This window comes from Centrocercus urophasianus, unplaced genomic scaffold, assembly GCF_019232065.1.
Source record: "Centrocercus urophasianus isolate 14NV4802_14NV808 unplaced genomic scaffold, USGS_Curo_1.0 seq_12, whole genome shotgun sequence".
Lineage (NCBI taxonomy): Eukaryota > Metazoa > Chordata > Aves > Galliformes > Phasianidae > Centrocercus > Centrocercus urophasianus.
In genome coordinates, this window is record NW_024884364.1 from 20,503,828 (window position 1) to 20,519,822 (window position 15,995).

General features: G+C 36.4%; 1 protein-coding gene across 1 annotated transcript in view; it reads left to right on the forward strand.

Moving 5' to 3' along the window:
* ROBO1 (roundabout guidance receptor 1) overlaps positions 1-15,995 on the forward strand; it is a 606,013-nt gene that overhangs the window by 554,109 nt on the left and 35,909 nt on the right. Inside the window, exons 16-19 of the mRNA XM_042809975.1 lie at positions 1,664-1,895; positions 3,213-3,334; positions 6,773-6,944; positions 14,974-15,171. Coding sequence (XP_042665909.1) covers positions 1,664-1,895; positions 3,213-3,334; positions 6,773-6,944; positions 14,974-15,171 — 724 coding nt within the window. The remainder of the gene's footprint in view (positions 1-1,663; positions 1,896-3,212; positions 3,335-6,772; positions 6,945-14,973; positions 15,172-15,995) is intronic.

The window sequence follows — 15,995 nt, forward strand, 5'->3', positions numbered from 1 at the left end:
AAGAACAATATAGGAAATCTAAAATAACAACCAACAAGAAAATAAAATTGAATGAAAAGAAGACCCATTTTAAAATAGAATGCAGAATGAAGAAGAAAAATGGGAGAAAGTTACACTAGTGCAGGAGTTTATCAAATGAGTTTGAGCTTTGAAATCTTTTCAGATCTTCCGTCTAAACATGTCAGTCTATTGGCAGTCAGAGCACAGGATGTAGCCCCTGCCATGCCACAGCAGAACATTTTGAGTAAGAGCAATGACATTTTGACTCTGAAGAAGAGTCCTTGCCCAGTGGAGTCCTGGCCTATGACCAGGGCTCCTCAGTACTACAAGGTAGTATCTGCCGTGTTGCACCCACTTACCTGCGGTAAGGCCACCTGCACTGTGCTATTTCCTCTTTTAACTAATAACATTAAAATATCCTTGAGGCTCCTAGCACAATTTTGTTTGACCTTTACTTACAGAACAACCTTTTCCAGGCAGCCAGTTTTTTGTTAGTTTCTTGGGTGGCCTGTGGCTTCTCTGCAATTTTAAATGTAAGCATTACTTCACCTTTAGCTAGCACATGCATTCTTTATGTGCTTATTAAAAATGAAACTCTTTTTCTTTGAGTAAAATAGCAAGTAAATAGTTTTATTATATCACCGTGTGAGATTTTTGAAAATAGGGAAAATCTGGTGCAGCTTTTTAAAGGTTTCTTATTGTTGTATTTGGAATTTCTTATTCATCAGAAATTGGAATTTGTTGTTAATGCTGCACAAAAGATAATTTCTGCAAGATAACTTTCTGCTGTGGTTACAGCCAAACACATTGAATCCAAACACATTGAATCCTGTCCTAATTTACATTAAGGTTTCTTTCTCCATATATGCAGTATAAAATGGCCTTAGTTTTAAATCAGTCAAGACTATATTTGATCTATTTTTCCAAGTCTCATCCTTATTACCATATTGATTTTGTAAGCATCTTAAGAGCCCTCTTAAAACAGCCCCTTTCCTCCAGCAGAGGAGGCTCCTACTGAGTCAGTGAACACCGAGGAAGCACTTGGGCAAATCTGCCCTTCAACACCTCCAGTCTCATCAGAGCAATGCAGATAGTGCCTGTTGGCTGCCCTTTTAAATCACTTACTCCAGAAGGAAGCATGCAGAAAGCAGTGCTCATTTCCTGAATTTTGAGAGGCTTCACACCTCAGGAGAGCCGGCACACTTGGCGCTTGATCTGTGTTCATCAGAGCCATTGATCCCCTGTCGTGGTCCTCTTTCCTGCCCCATTCTGCAGAGCAGATTTGCATAGGCAAAGTCTATGCTGGGTTTCCCTGACTCCATTCATTCTGTCCATGAATGTAAAGGTGGTTCATTTCGCAGACCGAGGGTTATACAACTCTGCTATCCCCCTTTAATGCTTCCATAAATCCACTGAAACTGGTGCCATTCTACCATCATCAATATTACTGCTCTTTTGAATCAGGCCTGTACTTTGCTGTAATTCAAGGAGTCTGTATCATGTTCAGCATTGTTTATTTTGAATAAAATAAATGGATAGACCAAGAACTAATGTTGTAGACAACATGCACAGTTCCTAATAGTTTAATAAATTATTCCTAATTGTTTAATACATTATTAAACAATGCACTGTTGTAATGGGTGTCTTTCTGCTGTTTTTCCAGGTGGACCAGCAATCCCAGTATATTCAAGGATATAAAATCCTTTACCGACCAACACCAGCATCCTATGGAGAGTCAGAATGGTTAATTTTTGAAGTGAGGACTCCAACCAAAAATAGCGTTATCATTCCAGAGCTGAAGAAAGGTGTAAACTATGAAATCAAGGCCCGCCCTTTTTTTAATGAGTTTCAAGGAGCAGATAGTGAAGTGAAATTTGCAAAAACCCTGGAAGAAGGCAAGTAGGAGCCAGACTGTCTTCATCTTTCCTTTTTGAAGTAGTATTCTGGCCTGCTTTTCTCTGATATGTTCGTTATTTGATTTTGTTTGAAGTGTGTGCTGTTTGAGAACAGCAGTCTGCAGCAGAAGAGACTGTGTTGGACTGATCATTAAGTGAATTGTTTGGTGACATCGAAGTAAATATTCAGAACCATGTGTGAGAGACAGAGAGAGAGAGGGATGTGCAAAACCCTCCTCCAACACACAATGGGAAATGTGCTTTTTATCTTCACTGCAGTGTGCACTCCTCCCTGCTGAGTTCATGGTCTGGTCACAAGTGACTTCTGTCAGATTCAAGCACTTACTAATCACTATCTTGAGTAGATAGCAGACACCGCAGAAATCATCAAAGCACTGTAGCTGAGGGAATGGAAACCACATTCTTAGAAGGCTTTTATATCTGCATCAATCAGTAATACAAAATGAAAAGATGCATGAGGGCAACAGATATAGTGGACTAAATTATGTATTTCCATCTCAAACGCATGCTAAAAAGAGAAGGTTCATAAAGCTGTTTCTTTTGTTGTAGCTCATCTGGTAGTTCAGGCATAATAAGTTTGTAATGTGGCCGGTGCTTCAGAATAGAGATTTCAGTGCCTCTGCTGGGATGTGATACCTTTTTCCTTATCACTTCACTACCTGGTATAAATACACTGTAGCTATTGTTTACTTCTGTGGGTGGTTCAATAGGTGTGCTTAATTGCAAGCATCATCTAAGCATACTGTTTTTAGAAAGACTATTTAAAATTCAAAATACAAATCTGTTAAGCATAACACATTCAGTCCTGATTTTAATATGGTTTGTATTGCTCACTATTTTTCACACAGTAGAGCAGCTGAGGTTTGACATTCTGCTAGGGTCTATTTACAGACTTCATCTTTCAATACTGTTGATCATGGCTGAGATGCTTTGGAACTCATTCAAGAATTCTGTCCTCAAGTCTGTGTTGTTCAGGTAATTGGTATCTGAGTTTGGAGAGGCCGGTGGCCTGCCTGACTTTTTCTGTCTTACAGAGACCGCACAGCAGAAATTAGAAGCTTGCCTGTAAGTTCACATCCTGTAGGTTCACATCACTTACCTTGTATACGAGGTAATATAGGTATACAGACTGATCTGTGATCTTTGGGCAAGAATTGCACATAACAGAAACTAGGGAGTAAAATAATACATTTTTTTGTGGTACAGAAACCAGTTTTCTTTTAAAAAGAAAACTAAAACCCCTTACTGTTGCATTTGACAAATTTAACCATTCAATTTTTCTCCCCAAACAAACAGCACCCAGTGCTCCACCTCAGAGTGTTTCAGTAACTAAAAATGATGGGAATGGGACTGCAATTGTAGTCACCTGGCAGCCACCCCCCGAGGATAACCAGAATGGAATGGTTCAAGAATATAAGGTAATACTCTCGTATATCCCGTGGCAAAGTCTTGGCTGGGTTCCGATGGGTGAGTTGTTTGTGGATGCCTGGCTCCATCTACTGGGCAAAGTTAGAGCACATGGTTTGGAAAATGATTTTTTCGAAGAATCAAATTCTGTACTTAGTAATTCTGTCTAAATCGTAGAAAGCAATTAAAGCCACCTCTATAAATCAAAACAAAAGTTCAGCACTGATAGTTAAAATGACTACTTTCCTGCCTTTGTTATAAATTGAGAAATGCATAGACAAGCTGAGAGGGAATCCTACCTGTTAGAGAACCATTTTGTGACTCAAAGACATTGACTGCAATAATAAATATAAACAGGCCTAAGGAATTGAAAAGCTCAAGGATAATAACTAACAGTGTTAAGATGTGAGGAATTTATTTTTAACTGAGCAGTCAAATAGAAAACTTTCAAGTAAAGAATGCTCTTGTATAATACTAAATATAGCAAGTGTATAGAAATTTTCTTGTATTTTTCACAGAAGAAAGCTCTCATTAAGCTATATAATTTTTCAAAAATTATGAGTACATTATGAAATATTTATTTGTTGTTCATTTAGCAACATACACAGTATTTATTTCCAGTTCAAGTTGTTTTGAGATAATTTGCTTTACAAATTAACTGAAGCTTAGTTTTCCTAAGCAAGCTACAAACACTTTAAATATTTAGTTGTGTATTGGAAATAAACTTTTAATAGCCACTGAGTGGCAGGATCATCTATCTGTCTTGGCTCCTTTTTCAGGTGAGACACTGTAGTACAGACATGCGTGTCCCTTGCCTTAAAAACTCATTTGGCTATTTTGTTTTCCTTTAGTCTTAATGGAAAAGGGAAGAAATCACTGCACTTCATGGTAAATTTAGAACAATAGAACATCAGAACTTGGAACTTGGTGAACTGGTAGAAATAAAATGAGTTTGTGGCTTAGTTTCAGACGTATAATGTAATTTGAAGAAGAAAAAAAAAATGTATTTGCAAAATTATTTTATTTAATGAACCAGAAGGGTGGAACTATTTCCATAAAGAAACTGCATCAAAAGAATGCTAAGGTTGTAAGGACAAAACAATAAAATTCAGGAAATTCATATTTGTGAGTTAGTATAATAACTGACTTACCTCCCAGTATTCAGAGCTAATAAGCTGTCAGGTGTTAGAGCAAACTGTCTTCTAGTGCTTCTGTAGCAGTAGGTGGCACACTGGCACATTTCTCCTACATTTATTGTCTGCGTGCCCTTATTTTCCATTGTGTTTTCTCACCATGGACAGAAAACAGACACAATGAATATATATATGTAGTTGTTATTTGAGCTGTATGTAGTTATCATTTTTCTCTAAAAATGTGAGGAAAAAAGTGATCTATGTGTAAGAACTTCTAACAAAAAAAAAAAAAAAAAAAAAAGAAATCTTGTAAAATTTTCTTTTTTTTAAATTGACATTTTTCTATTTCATGTTTTTCCCCTAAAAATGGGTGTGTGTGTTGGGGAGGGGGAATTCTTCAGTCTTCTAAGTACCTTGGTCTAAGGCAAGAGTGTATTTACTTAATTAAAAGATGAAACATGTATAAAGAAGGATACCATCTTAACTGGAGAAATGCCAGTATCACACAGAAAAAAGCCAGAAATCAAACCATAGCAGAGGTTATTCCTAGCATGAAGTTAGAAATTCTCTTTATACTCTTTTTTTCTTCACTGATATGTCTGTTACAGTGTGAATTCCCCTCTGCTTCATAACATTCTGGAAATGAGTTTTCACTTGCCTGTTTAGATGTATAATCAATTATAGTACTGACAAGTACTGAACAACCTGATGTTTAACTTACCATTCCCAATTTGCAAATTTCCCCATTTGTTTGAGCACCTAAGAACAAAACACTTGTACAAGTAAGTAGTGCATAGTTGAAAGTACATCATATAATATTTTTGTTATTTACATATGCACTATTATACAAGTGTAGTAGTGTAGCAATTTCTGTGAAAATGACTCACGCCAAAATGCAGACTTCAATCTCGTGTTCTTCACTTTATCAAGTTCTTATTTAAATCATAGCATTTTCTTAGATCATCCTTCAGAATTTAAGAACAATGTTATTAATAATTATATCTCCTTCTGACCGAAATAATCTGGATTTGATATCTGAATATAAAAAGAGTCTCTTCTGTTCTCTTTCTGTGCTCTGACCCGCTTTACAGAAGCAGTTCTGTATGCACCGTGTTGGGATTCTATTTCAAAGGAGCTTAAAATACATTTCAGATCCCCACAGTGTCCCACTAGCCTTTTTTCAAACCTAGGCATCCGGAGAATGAAAAAGGGTCTTAGAGTGTCCTGATGGTGAAATAAAGAAAGTTTACAGTATCCAGGCAGAAAGGGCTCCATGGAAAGTGCCCTAGCAATTGTTCTCCAAGTGAAACTCTAGCTCACTCACCTGACAATCTCCACAACAGCAGAACTGCACAAGGGATTAAGAACAACTATCTGGGTAGTAAATCTTTTAAAAGCTCCATATGTCAAAAGCACGATCTTCCCTCCTGTGTACAGTCAGCACAGGTTCAGAAATGCTGACATTCCCAGGAAAGCTTGCTTCTCTACAAATAAATTACTGAATTTAACTAAAAAAAATATTCAGTGTAGAGCAATACAGCTGTGAAAAAGGAATAGAAATCATCGTTTTCTTGGGAGGCCTAAATTAGTTGCTATGCTACTTTTGATAGCAGTTGAGCGTTCAATCATTCCCTTAAAAGCATTTGCCACACAAATACTGCAGTTTCCCAGTCATTTAATATGACTGAATATAGTAATGGATTTCTAAAATGGCAAATAAAAGTTTTTAGATTTGTGTTCTAGTTTCGATCAAAAAATGAGATTTGACATGATCCCATTGTCTCTCAATAGAAGATAGTATATTATTAATCCTCATCTCTCACTGCCATTTGTTCTTTAAAAAGTAACCTTTTTATTCCAGCATGGTATCTGTTCTCCTCTGATGTCATGAAGAAAAGCACTTGAGTGAATAAAATCTTGCTTGATGAATGATTCCTTAATAAGAGAATTGCAAACTCATTTATCTGAATGCTCTTACTTTGTTGTTTACGTGCATGATTTTTGGTTAAGGGGTTTCTCTTACTTGTTCCATGTTACTAATGCTTTTAGCTTTATTAGCAGCGTTGTCATGGATTGAATGAATTGGGATGAACTCAATCAAGTAATATTAGTATTTGGAGCTGTTCTTTGGAACAAGAAACAGCTTTCCAGTATTCAGAATTTCTACGACTCTGAACCATGACTGAAACAGATTTTAAAATAGTGACAGATTCTAAATCTTACCCAGCAGAAGGAAATGTGTCAACCTTCCTTCTAATGATCCTTCACTGTTTAATTTTTAATGTTTATACATACAATACACTTACTTCTCTGCAGGTTTGGTGCCTTGGCAATGAAAGTCGATACCACATAAACAAGACAGTAGATGGTTCCACCTTTTCTGTTGTCATCCCTTCCCTAGTACCAGGTATTCGATACAGCGTGGAAGTGGCAGCAAGTACTGGAGCAGGACCTGGAGTGAAAAGTGATCCCCAGTTTATCCAGTTAGGTAAGCCTGCTGGTAATCCTGTCTGTTTGTTTCAGTTATTTTTGTTTGTTTGCTTTTGTCCTTTATGGCATCAGAAATACTTTCAATTTAAATAAATAATGTTACCTGATCTCTGCATGGGCAGGGTTTGGCATTTCTTGTTTTAAACTTGTCTTGAAACTGCATTCTAAAGATAGGAGTATATCAGTGTAAATGTTTGATTCTTCAAATTCAGTATTGTTTCTTGGTTGCTGATTTTATCAAAGTGAAATTTCAAGCTTAATAATGGTGTAATAAAACATGTAGAGTAGTATGAATCCTTAAATGTTGGCTCACTTTAGTTCAGAGAGGTGATTTGTCTTGATCAGAATATTGATGCAAAAAAAAACAGGAGCTTGCTAGCATTAGAAAAAATAAATATCAGCTGTGTCTGGAAGCTCCCCAGTAGAGGAATAAAAGGTACCAGGTGATTTACAATTATCTTGACTTCCTAACTTAAGCTAAACTAAACATTCTGTAATAAATGCACATCAAGGACATTGCTTTTGGGTATACCTGGGAGAAAGGCTTCTTTTCTGTTGAATCACTGAAGAGCATTTAAAGTAATTTTAGGTATAGTCATATGCTGCTTTACCTACCTGATAAGGTAGTACCAGGCTACCTTATCATTACACCATATAGTATATATATAATCACAAAAAAAAAAAACTACATCTTTTGTTCTGGACTTCATTTCTATATTTGTATCACTAGTAGACCTTCCCTGTTACTTGACTTTTTATTTAAAAACCGCATAAATATTGTGTGTGAAAACAGGACTGAACAAGTAATATATTTGCTGTAAAATTACATGTACAAGCGCTGCTCTGAAAGTAATGCCTCCTGCTTTATGATGTTGGCCCACAATATCAGAGGTGGATGTTGGTGATATGGCAGTAGAGGTTGAATCTTCCCACCAATATTCCTTTACATTTTGTGGCCATGTGACAGAAGGCAGCAGAGGAGCACTCTGACAAAATGGCATCTGACATGAAAGCTTGGATGAGACAAAGGTGTGTCACTGAGTCCTTCCTTCCATGTGGAAAAAAACAGCACATTCTGACATTCACAGATGCTTGCTGAATGTTTTTGGAGACCAAAGAGTGAATGTGAGCACAGTGAGGCAGTGGGTGGTGTGTTTCAACAGTATGATGCTGACATTGGATCACGTCAGCTGGTGCAGATTTTTGCGAATGCAGCACACAAGCTCTTCTTTATCACTGGTGAAAATGCATAGCTAATGGTGTGAAAAAATAGTGTTTTGTAGCTGAGAAATTGCTCTACTAAATAGTGTTATTGTGTTCTTTTAGTTGTTGTAGTTTCTGTGGAAATAAGTAGGAGGCATTGCTTTCGGAGTAACCTTACATATACTTCCCCAATTATTATCACCTCTATGTACTTCTCCAACTATTATCTTTAATTTGTTTGGCTTACACAGGCATATGATTAATAGAGATTTTAAGAAAGAATTGCATATGGTTTATGTAATCTTCCATTAATATGTCCAAAAAAAGTCATGGTTATTTGCTAGATTGTGCTTCTCTACAGTCCGTTTTCCATTCAAATTTAGGTTTGTTCTGTACAGTTTAGATTTAGAAAATCTAAGATTAATGAGTGTAAATTAAAAGGTAGACTAGAATTTCAAAGCCAAATTCCTTATGGCCACTTTTTTTTTTTTTTCCTTTTCTCTGATGATAAGTAAATGTTAAATGAAGGTGAGCTGTATAATGCAACTTAACCACTTTGGAGTTTTGGTAAATGGAAAAAGAAATGAATGATGTTCTGTCAGGGTTTTTTGCCAACTTTTCTGATGCTGGCCTTTACTGATACCATGTTAGAAAGCATGAGGCAATCGTCTTTCTCAAAGGCTGTTCAAATGCAGAAGTAAGCCTTTAGTCTGCTAAAAACCATATATTTCTAAGTGGCTGGGATTTGATTTCATATTTTTTATTGCTTGCTTCTAAGTGGCATAGCCAAAACTACATATTCTGTAGGAAAAATGCCATAATTTGATTGTTACAGTTTCATGACAAAGATGTGGAAAGAAGAGACTTTGGGGGATCCATGTCACTGAAAACAATACAAAGGATTACCCAGACAGTTGTGCAATCCTTTAGACAACTGCAGGAGCTGCTGAAAATTAGTACTTTAACTTAAGAGGAATATTCTTTATTTGGTATAGATCAAGCTAAAATCCTCAAGGCATGTGAATGGCTCCAGTTTACTTAACACTACATTGTGAAAAGGTTCAAGTTCTCCTACAATTCCCGCAAAGACTTGCATTCTTAGCTGTTGGATGCAGTCCCAGCAGGGGCGTGGAGCAGACACTGCAGTTTTCTAGTAGCTCTTCTGAAGATAGAAAATTAGTTTGTTGATGTCATCAGTTGGCACCTTTCACCAGCAATAAATTACATGGTTATAGTGAGAGGGAAGTAAAGCCAGAGAGAGGGAGGAAAGATGCTCCTTTTAGAAGGTTTGAAAGAGTCCTGACTCCCTATACCAACATGCTCTGAGAACTGCATGTTTGCCTTTAAGTTCCTACATTTTTCACTGATCCCAACTATTCATTCAGGAAGTCTTTTCTGATATCTTAATTAATATAATAGCTTTTTTTGTTTTGTTTTGGAACTATGAGTTCAGTGTGCAGAAAAGCACATTGTGGCCTTTCAGTACTTGAAGGGAACATACAAGCAGGATGGGGAAAGACTGTTTACGTGGGTGGATAGTAATAGGACAAGGAGGAATGGTTTTAAACTATGACAGAGGAGGTTTAGGTTAGATATTAGGAGGAAGTTTTTCACTCAGAGAGCGGTGTCCCACTGGAACAAAGGAGGTTGTGGATGCCTCATCCCTGGAGGCATTTGGGGCCAGGCTGGATGGGGCTCTGGGCAGCCTGGTGTAGTGTTTGGCAACCCTGCACACAGCATGGAGGTTGAAACTAGATGATCTTTGAGGTTCTTTTCAACCCAGGCAATGCTGTGATTCTGTGATTCTATGAAGCATGAGTCTGAATTGTGGCTGGCTTTGGAATGTCTGAAGAAGAGATTTAATGTGAGACTTTTTTTCCCCACTGTAACCTACTCTCTTACACACCAAACTCATTTTTGAGGCTGTGCACTATGCAGGTTGCTCACCAGTTTGTGACTGTTGTGAGCGATGGCTGGGCAGATTTCAGCCAGGTGTGTGAAAGGAGGAAGCTTCGCCTCCCATAGTCCGCCTTCCAGAACAAGAGGGGAGGAATAGAGAAATTGGATTCTCTGAGAGCTGAGGTGTGCAATCACAATACCATGCATCAGCTGAGCTGTGATAAGTGACCTTGTGCACACACTTAACCTGATACAAAGACAGGTACAAATTGTAAGCGCAGAGCTCTTCCGTTTTCTGTGTCTCTACTGATGTGAGGCAGCTCACTGAGCTGCGCTGCCAGAGACTCGCGTGCCTCCTGAAGCAAGCCAACAATATACTCTCTTGTTATCATATTGTGATGTTTAAAATCATGAAGTCAGCTGAAAAATCACGTGTCTCCTTAAAACACCCTCTTTGGTTGCCATTAAATCTTCCTTAGAATTTTTAAGTGGCCTTTTACAGCTTTCTGTTTATTTCAAGGCCTGGAAAATCATTCTTTGTTTGTTTGGCAAATTGATATTTTACATAACAAAAAAGAAAGATCTTTGCCACTAAGGAAAAAAAAAGTGTACTTCATATCCACAGCTCACTGTAAATCCTCATGTTTCTCTGTGGAGAAAAAAAATTTGTACTGAAAAAATTTGATAGAATGTTTTTATTGTCACATGGATTACAAAATTGCCCTGTACAGAAAGATAAGAATTTTCACATCAAACTGATCTCTAGCCTTACATCTGTCCAGTGATGTGATACCACCTGTGACAGTGACTACCTTGCTTATGCTGCCTTGGTGGAACTAGATGATCTTTCCAACCGAAGCCATTCTGTGATTCTGTGATTCTCTAATATCTCAGTAATATAACATATGCTAGTTTTCAAGTAAGTCACGAAAAGGGAATATCCTGCAACATATTTTGCACAGGGTGCCAGTCCTGGTAGACCTCACACCAGTTAATATGACTCATAAATGCATAATTCCTATTAATATATGTGATGCAATTATTTATTGAGATGTCTGTAGAAATTTTATAAATATTGAGTACATTATTCAAATATTGGATATCTCAGCGTGCTATGGAAGTCTCATTGAATCATTACTTTAATTGTTTTTTTAGAGATAATATTCTGTCAGCCCTTCAAGTAGTTCTGAAATGGTAGTTGCATGGTGGGTTTTGTTGATATCCCCTTTGGTAAGAGGAGATTTTTTTTCCTCACAGAGCAAGTCCTTCCAAACCAACTTTTGGTTGACTCCTCACAAGCTGTGTGCTGTAGGACTGATTTACAAAAACGGTATTTTTCCAATTTTAGAAATACGCGTTACCAGAGAGGAGACAAAATAGCATTTTCTTAACTGGATTGTATTTTATTGTGTAATTTTCATAATGTACCACACCACATGTATTTGAGGAAACATCAGACATCATGTTGCAGATTCCAAGTGTTTTGCTGGTTTTGAGTTGCCCAAATTACCAATGCTCACAAAAATGATATCTTCCTATTTCTTACTGTACATTTGTATACTAAATGAGACAGACATATTGGCAAGTACTGTACTATATGTTGTACACATACAGGGCAAAATTGAAGTTACCTGCACACCTGTGAACCTGGAATTTCCTGTCTTTTTAAATCTTCACTGTTCCAATCTTAATTTTATATTAGTAATCTGTTCAGCATTTGACAACTTAAACATTGATTTTTACATTATTTACATGAATATTTTACATAGAGAATTAAAATTCACAGTTCTATGTGACATGAATTGTAATGAGTTTTCACTGAAGTCTGAAACTTGGAGCTTTGGCACAGTCAGTATCAGAGAGCCTGTAAGCAATAGCCAAATCAACATGCTCTGTGAGGTTCTTATCTCAAGGTAGAAGAAAAGGGGATGAGTCAGTGTGATAATATGCTGGTTTCAGGCAGTTATGGGATCAGCCTGCTCCAACAACTCTGAGGCCTTCTAAAGTACATTATAAGCTATGGCAGTTGCTCCGACACTAAGATGCACTTTGCCTTACAATCTTTATGTTTGCTTATTATTTTGGCATGTTTCCCTGAGGAGTGCAAGCAGGAACAGGAATGTTGATTATGAACTGTTTATATATTGGTCAAAGCTTCCAGAAATTTCTTAGGATGAAGGGAAAGTATTTTTTTCATTCGAGAGGTTTTTTCCAGATTGATCTCACATGGGGCTGTGGCAGAGAGTGAAGTTGCCCTTCTCAAAGAAAGGCTTCCAAGACACTGTATATGGAAATTATTAGTAATGGCAGGTTCACTAGGTCTTCTTTCCCTTGCTGTATATTTAGCTTGATTTCTATTTTTAAATCATAAGCGTGGTACATGGATTAAATGTGGCCTTTTGAAAGCCCTTCTTTCTTCTTTTCTACTGTGTTGTGTGTATGAATATACATGTACACATGCTCATTTTTCTTGTCACTATGTATGTAAGTATATAACAGTTAATTCAGTGTAAAGTCACTTGCAGTCTGCACGTATGCTGTGTAGTGTAAGCCTTGTTTCTTAACAGCAAATATATAATTATGTTGTTATTATGCTTGCAATAGCTAGTAACATAATACGGTGGAATGATTCTTAATTAAAAATTAGAAGAATGAGTGTTCAAAGAGATTCTCCAGTATTTTGTAATCTTCAGATATGCATTTACTGAGCAATGCAAAATGTTTGTATATGAAGTTCCTGTATTTCTGTATGTTTTTACTATTGATATGTTTTAAAAACATCTTCATTTAGCTTTTAAGTTTTTTATTATTTTCTGGATTTATTGTTTTAAATATATATATTTAAAGGATTAGAGAAAAACATTTATCAATTTTCTAAATGTATTCAGGGACATAAGCTGTCTGGAAATATTTTTTTCTATTCCATTAAGAAGTACTAGTTGGAGTAGCTTTTTAAAGATAAAGAAATAGTAGGGTCACTCATTTTGCAAACAGACTGGTGATGCAAGTTTTCATATCTTAATATGGCCTCAGCTGCAGAGAGACAAAAGATGAGAAGCAGAGTGACAGTTTTAATTCATTAGTCACAGTATACTTTATATGTTTAAGCCCATCTGGCCACTTGCGTGGAACTTCGCTTGGCTGTCTCCATAAAATCTGATGCAACCCATCTTAACCTTGCACAAATAGGCATGAAATCTATAAACACAGCAGACACAAAGAGTGTATTAGTAAGAAAAGAATGAGTCTGCTTGGTAAACTTTCAGACTAGCCAGTATGCTTCGGATCACAGAAGATAAAGGGGCTGGAAATATGAAATAAAATTTCCAATAAGGTAGCAGTCAAAGGCAGTGATGATTCCTTGGCCAAACAGATATATCACCGAAAATGAAATGTAAAATTCTTCACTGGAAAAGGGTTGTTATTAATTTAATCATTTCCCATTCATGAAGATATCCTTTTTCAGAGGAGGTTTTGGTTTTGTTTTCATTCCATATCCATTTTATATTGCTCTTTTTTAGTTATATAGTTATATTGTTAGTTTCTTTTGTATTGTTATTTTGTTTAGGCTTATTTTGGAACAATACAAGATGGGCCACAGAAATATAATCTAGTCACTTGTTAGTCCTTAGAGAAAATGTGATGGTTTTTAAGTGAACAGGCCTTCATATCATATGTAGTTTCTATTAATGTTACTTGTAACAATATCTTTCACCTAAAAACACTAATTTCTACTCTAGTATATGATGTCACTATCCATAATTTAAAAACAAACAAACAAACAAACAAACAAAAAACCCTTGTTGAATAAAACCTTGTTGAATTTACACAAAAATAAAAATAGGTTTTTCAAAGACTAAACATGGAATGTGTAAAGCAATATCCGCTCTGACTGACTAAAGGTTTCAAATTCTTGCCTGTGCAGTGATGAAATTTCCAGTGAGAACTCACTGTAGTGGTTAAGAAATCAGGAAGACAGTATTTTATCTTTGAGTTGCTTCATTCCAGTTAGCATTTTTCAGTGACTGAATATTTTTGCTAACGTTCATAGAAGGTTCTTGCAAAAGTATAATGCAGAAAAGGAACAAAAGACTGATCACTGCTTGTGCTTTCATTACAGAGGAAAAAGAAAAAAAAAAAAAAAATCGTGGAAAAAATACACATTCATTATTTTAATTTGGGAATTTTAGGGATAAACAGTATTTGAAGAAGGCAGCATGTCCAGTAACAATAAGACTACTTGACTATTATTAACAATTCAGAACTCCTTTTTAATCATCTTTGAGTTTTTTCTGTGGTGTTAAGTGAGCAGAACTGGTTATTTTGTACTTTTACTTCTTTATGAACTCTTAAATATTCAGTCTTTTTTAATTGAAGTCAAAGTGGGAACCTGCAAAGAGTACATGGACTGTGTAATATGATATTTAAGCCATCTGTCAGAAACTGCTAAATTAAAATATATCCCTCAACGTTAACATCAGGAGAATGTTCTTTGAATTTGTCTTTGTTTTGTGACTTTCTGTTATGAGAATGTATATATATATATGTAGTTGACTTCTGCATTTTCACAGAGCCCTAAGAACACACTAAGCTTGTTCTGTACTTGAGCTTTCATCTATGTTTTTTTTGTTGGTTTTTTTTTGTCCTCTTGAATTTTCTGGGACTGTTTTTGTTTGCTAGAGTGAAAAAAAAAACAACAAATCTGTTTGTAGCAATCACTACAAACAGAAGCCAGTAGAGTTGGAAGAATGGGTTGTATATTGAAAACAGATATTTCTGTCCAGATCTATAAGAAGAGATTTTGATGAGCAATCTTAAGCATATTGCCTTGAAGAACTGGATACAGTCCTGTCAGTTCTTTTCGTGTTGCCTCTTGCAGTTGCTCATTCAGATTAACTAGAGATTTGTGATGTCCTTCTTTTCAGATTCGCATGGAAATCCTGTATCTTCAGAAGATCAAGTCAGTTTAGCCCAGCAGATCTCTGACGTAGTAAAACAGCCTGCCTTTATTGCTGGAATTGGTGCAGCCTGTTGGATTATCCTCATGGTCTTCAGCATCTGGTTGTATCGCCACAGGAAGAAGCGAAATGGACTCACTAGTACTTATGCTGGTATCAGAAAAGGTGCCATACTATGTTTCAATCTCCAAGTTGCTGAATGCCTCTTTACTGGCAATTCATCATCAATCTCTTTCTCTTTTAAGATTTTATGCAGGATTTATCAAATTGGGCCAATGTTTTCAGGAACTTTGAATAAGTAGCTTATGTAGAAAGCACTATTATTTATGCAACATGTTGGCTTGACTTTAACTTGACTTTAAGGTACGAGCATTTAGAAAAATATCTAGACTAGCTTTTTGTAAAGGTAGTTTTATGAATGAGGAAAGTACAAGATGGATTTACATCTGGGAGCTTCCAGTATGTCCTTACTACCCAACTTTCTGAACCATCTGAAAAGAAAGCAATTGGTTGGTTGCTTATTGTCCCTCTTATTCAGTCTTTTGCTTACTGCTAAGAATACTAACAGTGGTGTCGATTACAGTGATGCTTCTGGTGTGTGTACTTGAATTTCCTTATATTCCTGGGAATGTGGTGAGAAGACTGTTTGTGAAAGCACAACAGTACATAGTACTTTCCAAGACTCTTTCATAAATGCTCTCAAGGGACCCTTGTCTGGGACTGAATTCTGGGGCTATCAAATCTTGCATCTGCGCTCAGTTACAAGGATAGCAGTGGGACTAACTTTAAAGCACTCTTAGTTTTCATGTTACCAGTACCTTTTATGTCAGATTGTTGGGCAAGCAGTGCTTTACATTATATTCCATGTCAAACAAAAGTAGAATATCTACCTGAAAGATCTTCTGGAATAAAAAAAAAATATCTCTCCTGATACAATAATCTTTGGATTGAGCCCTGAAGGTAAAGCTGAATTTAGTACGATGCACTTC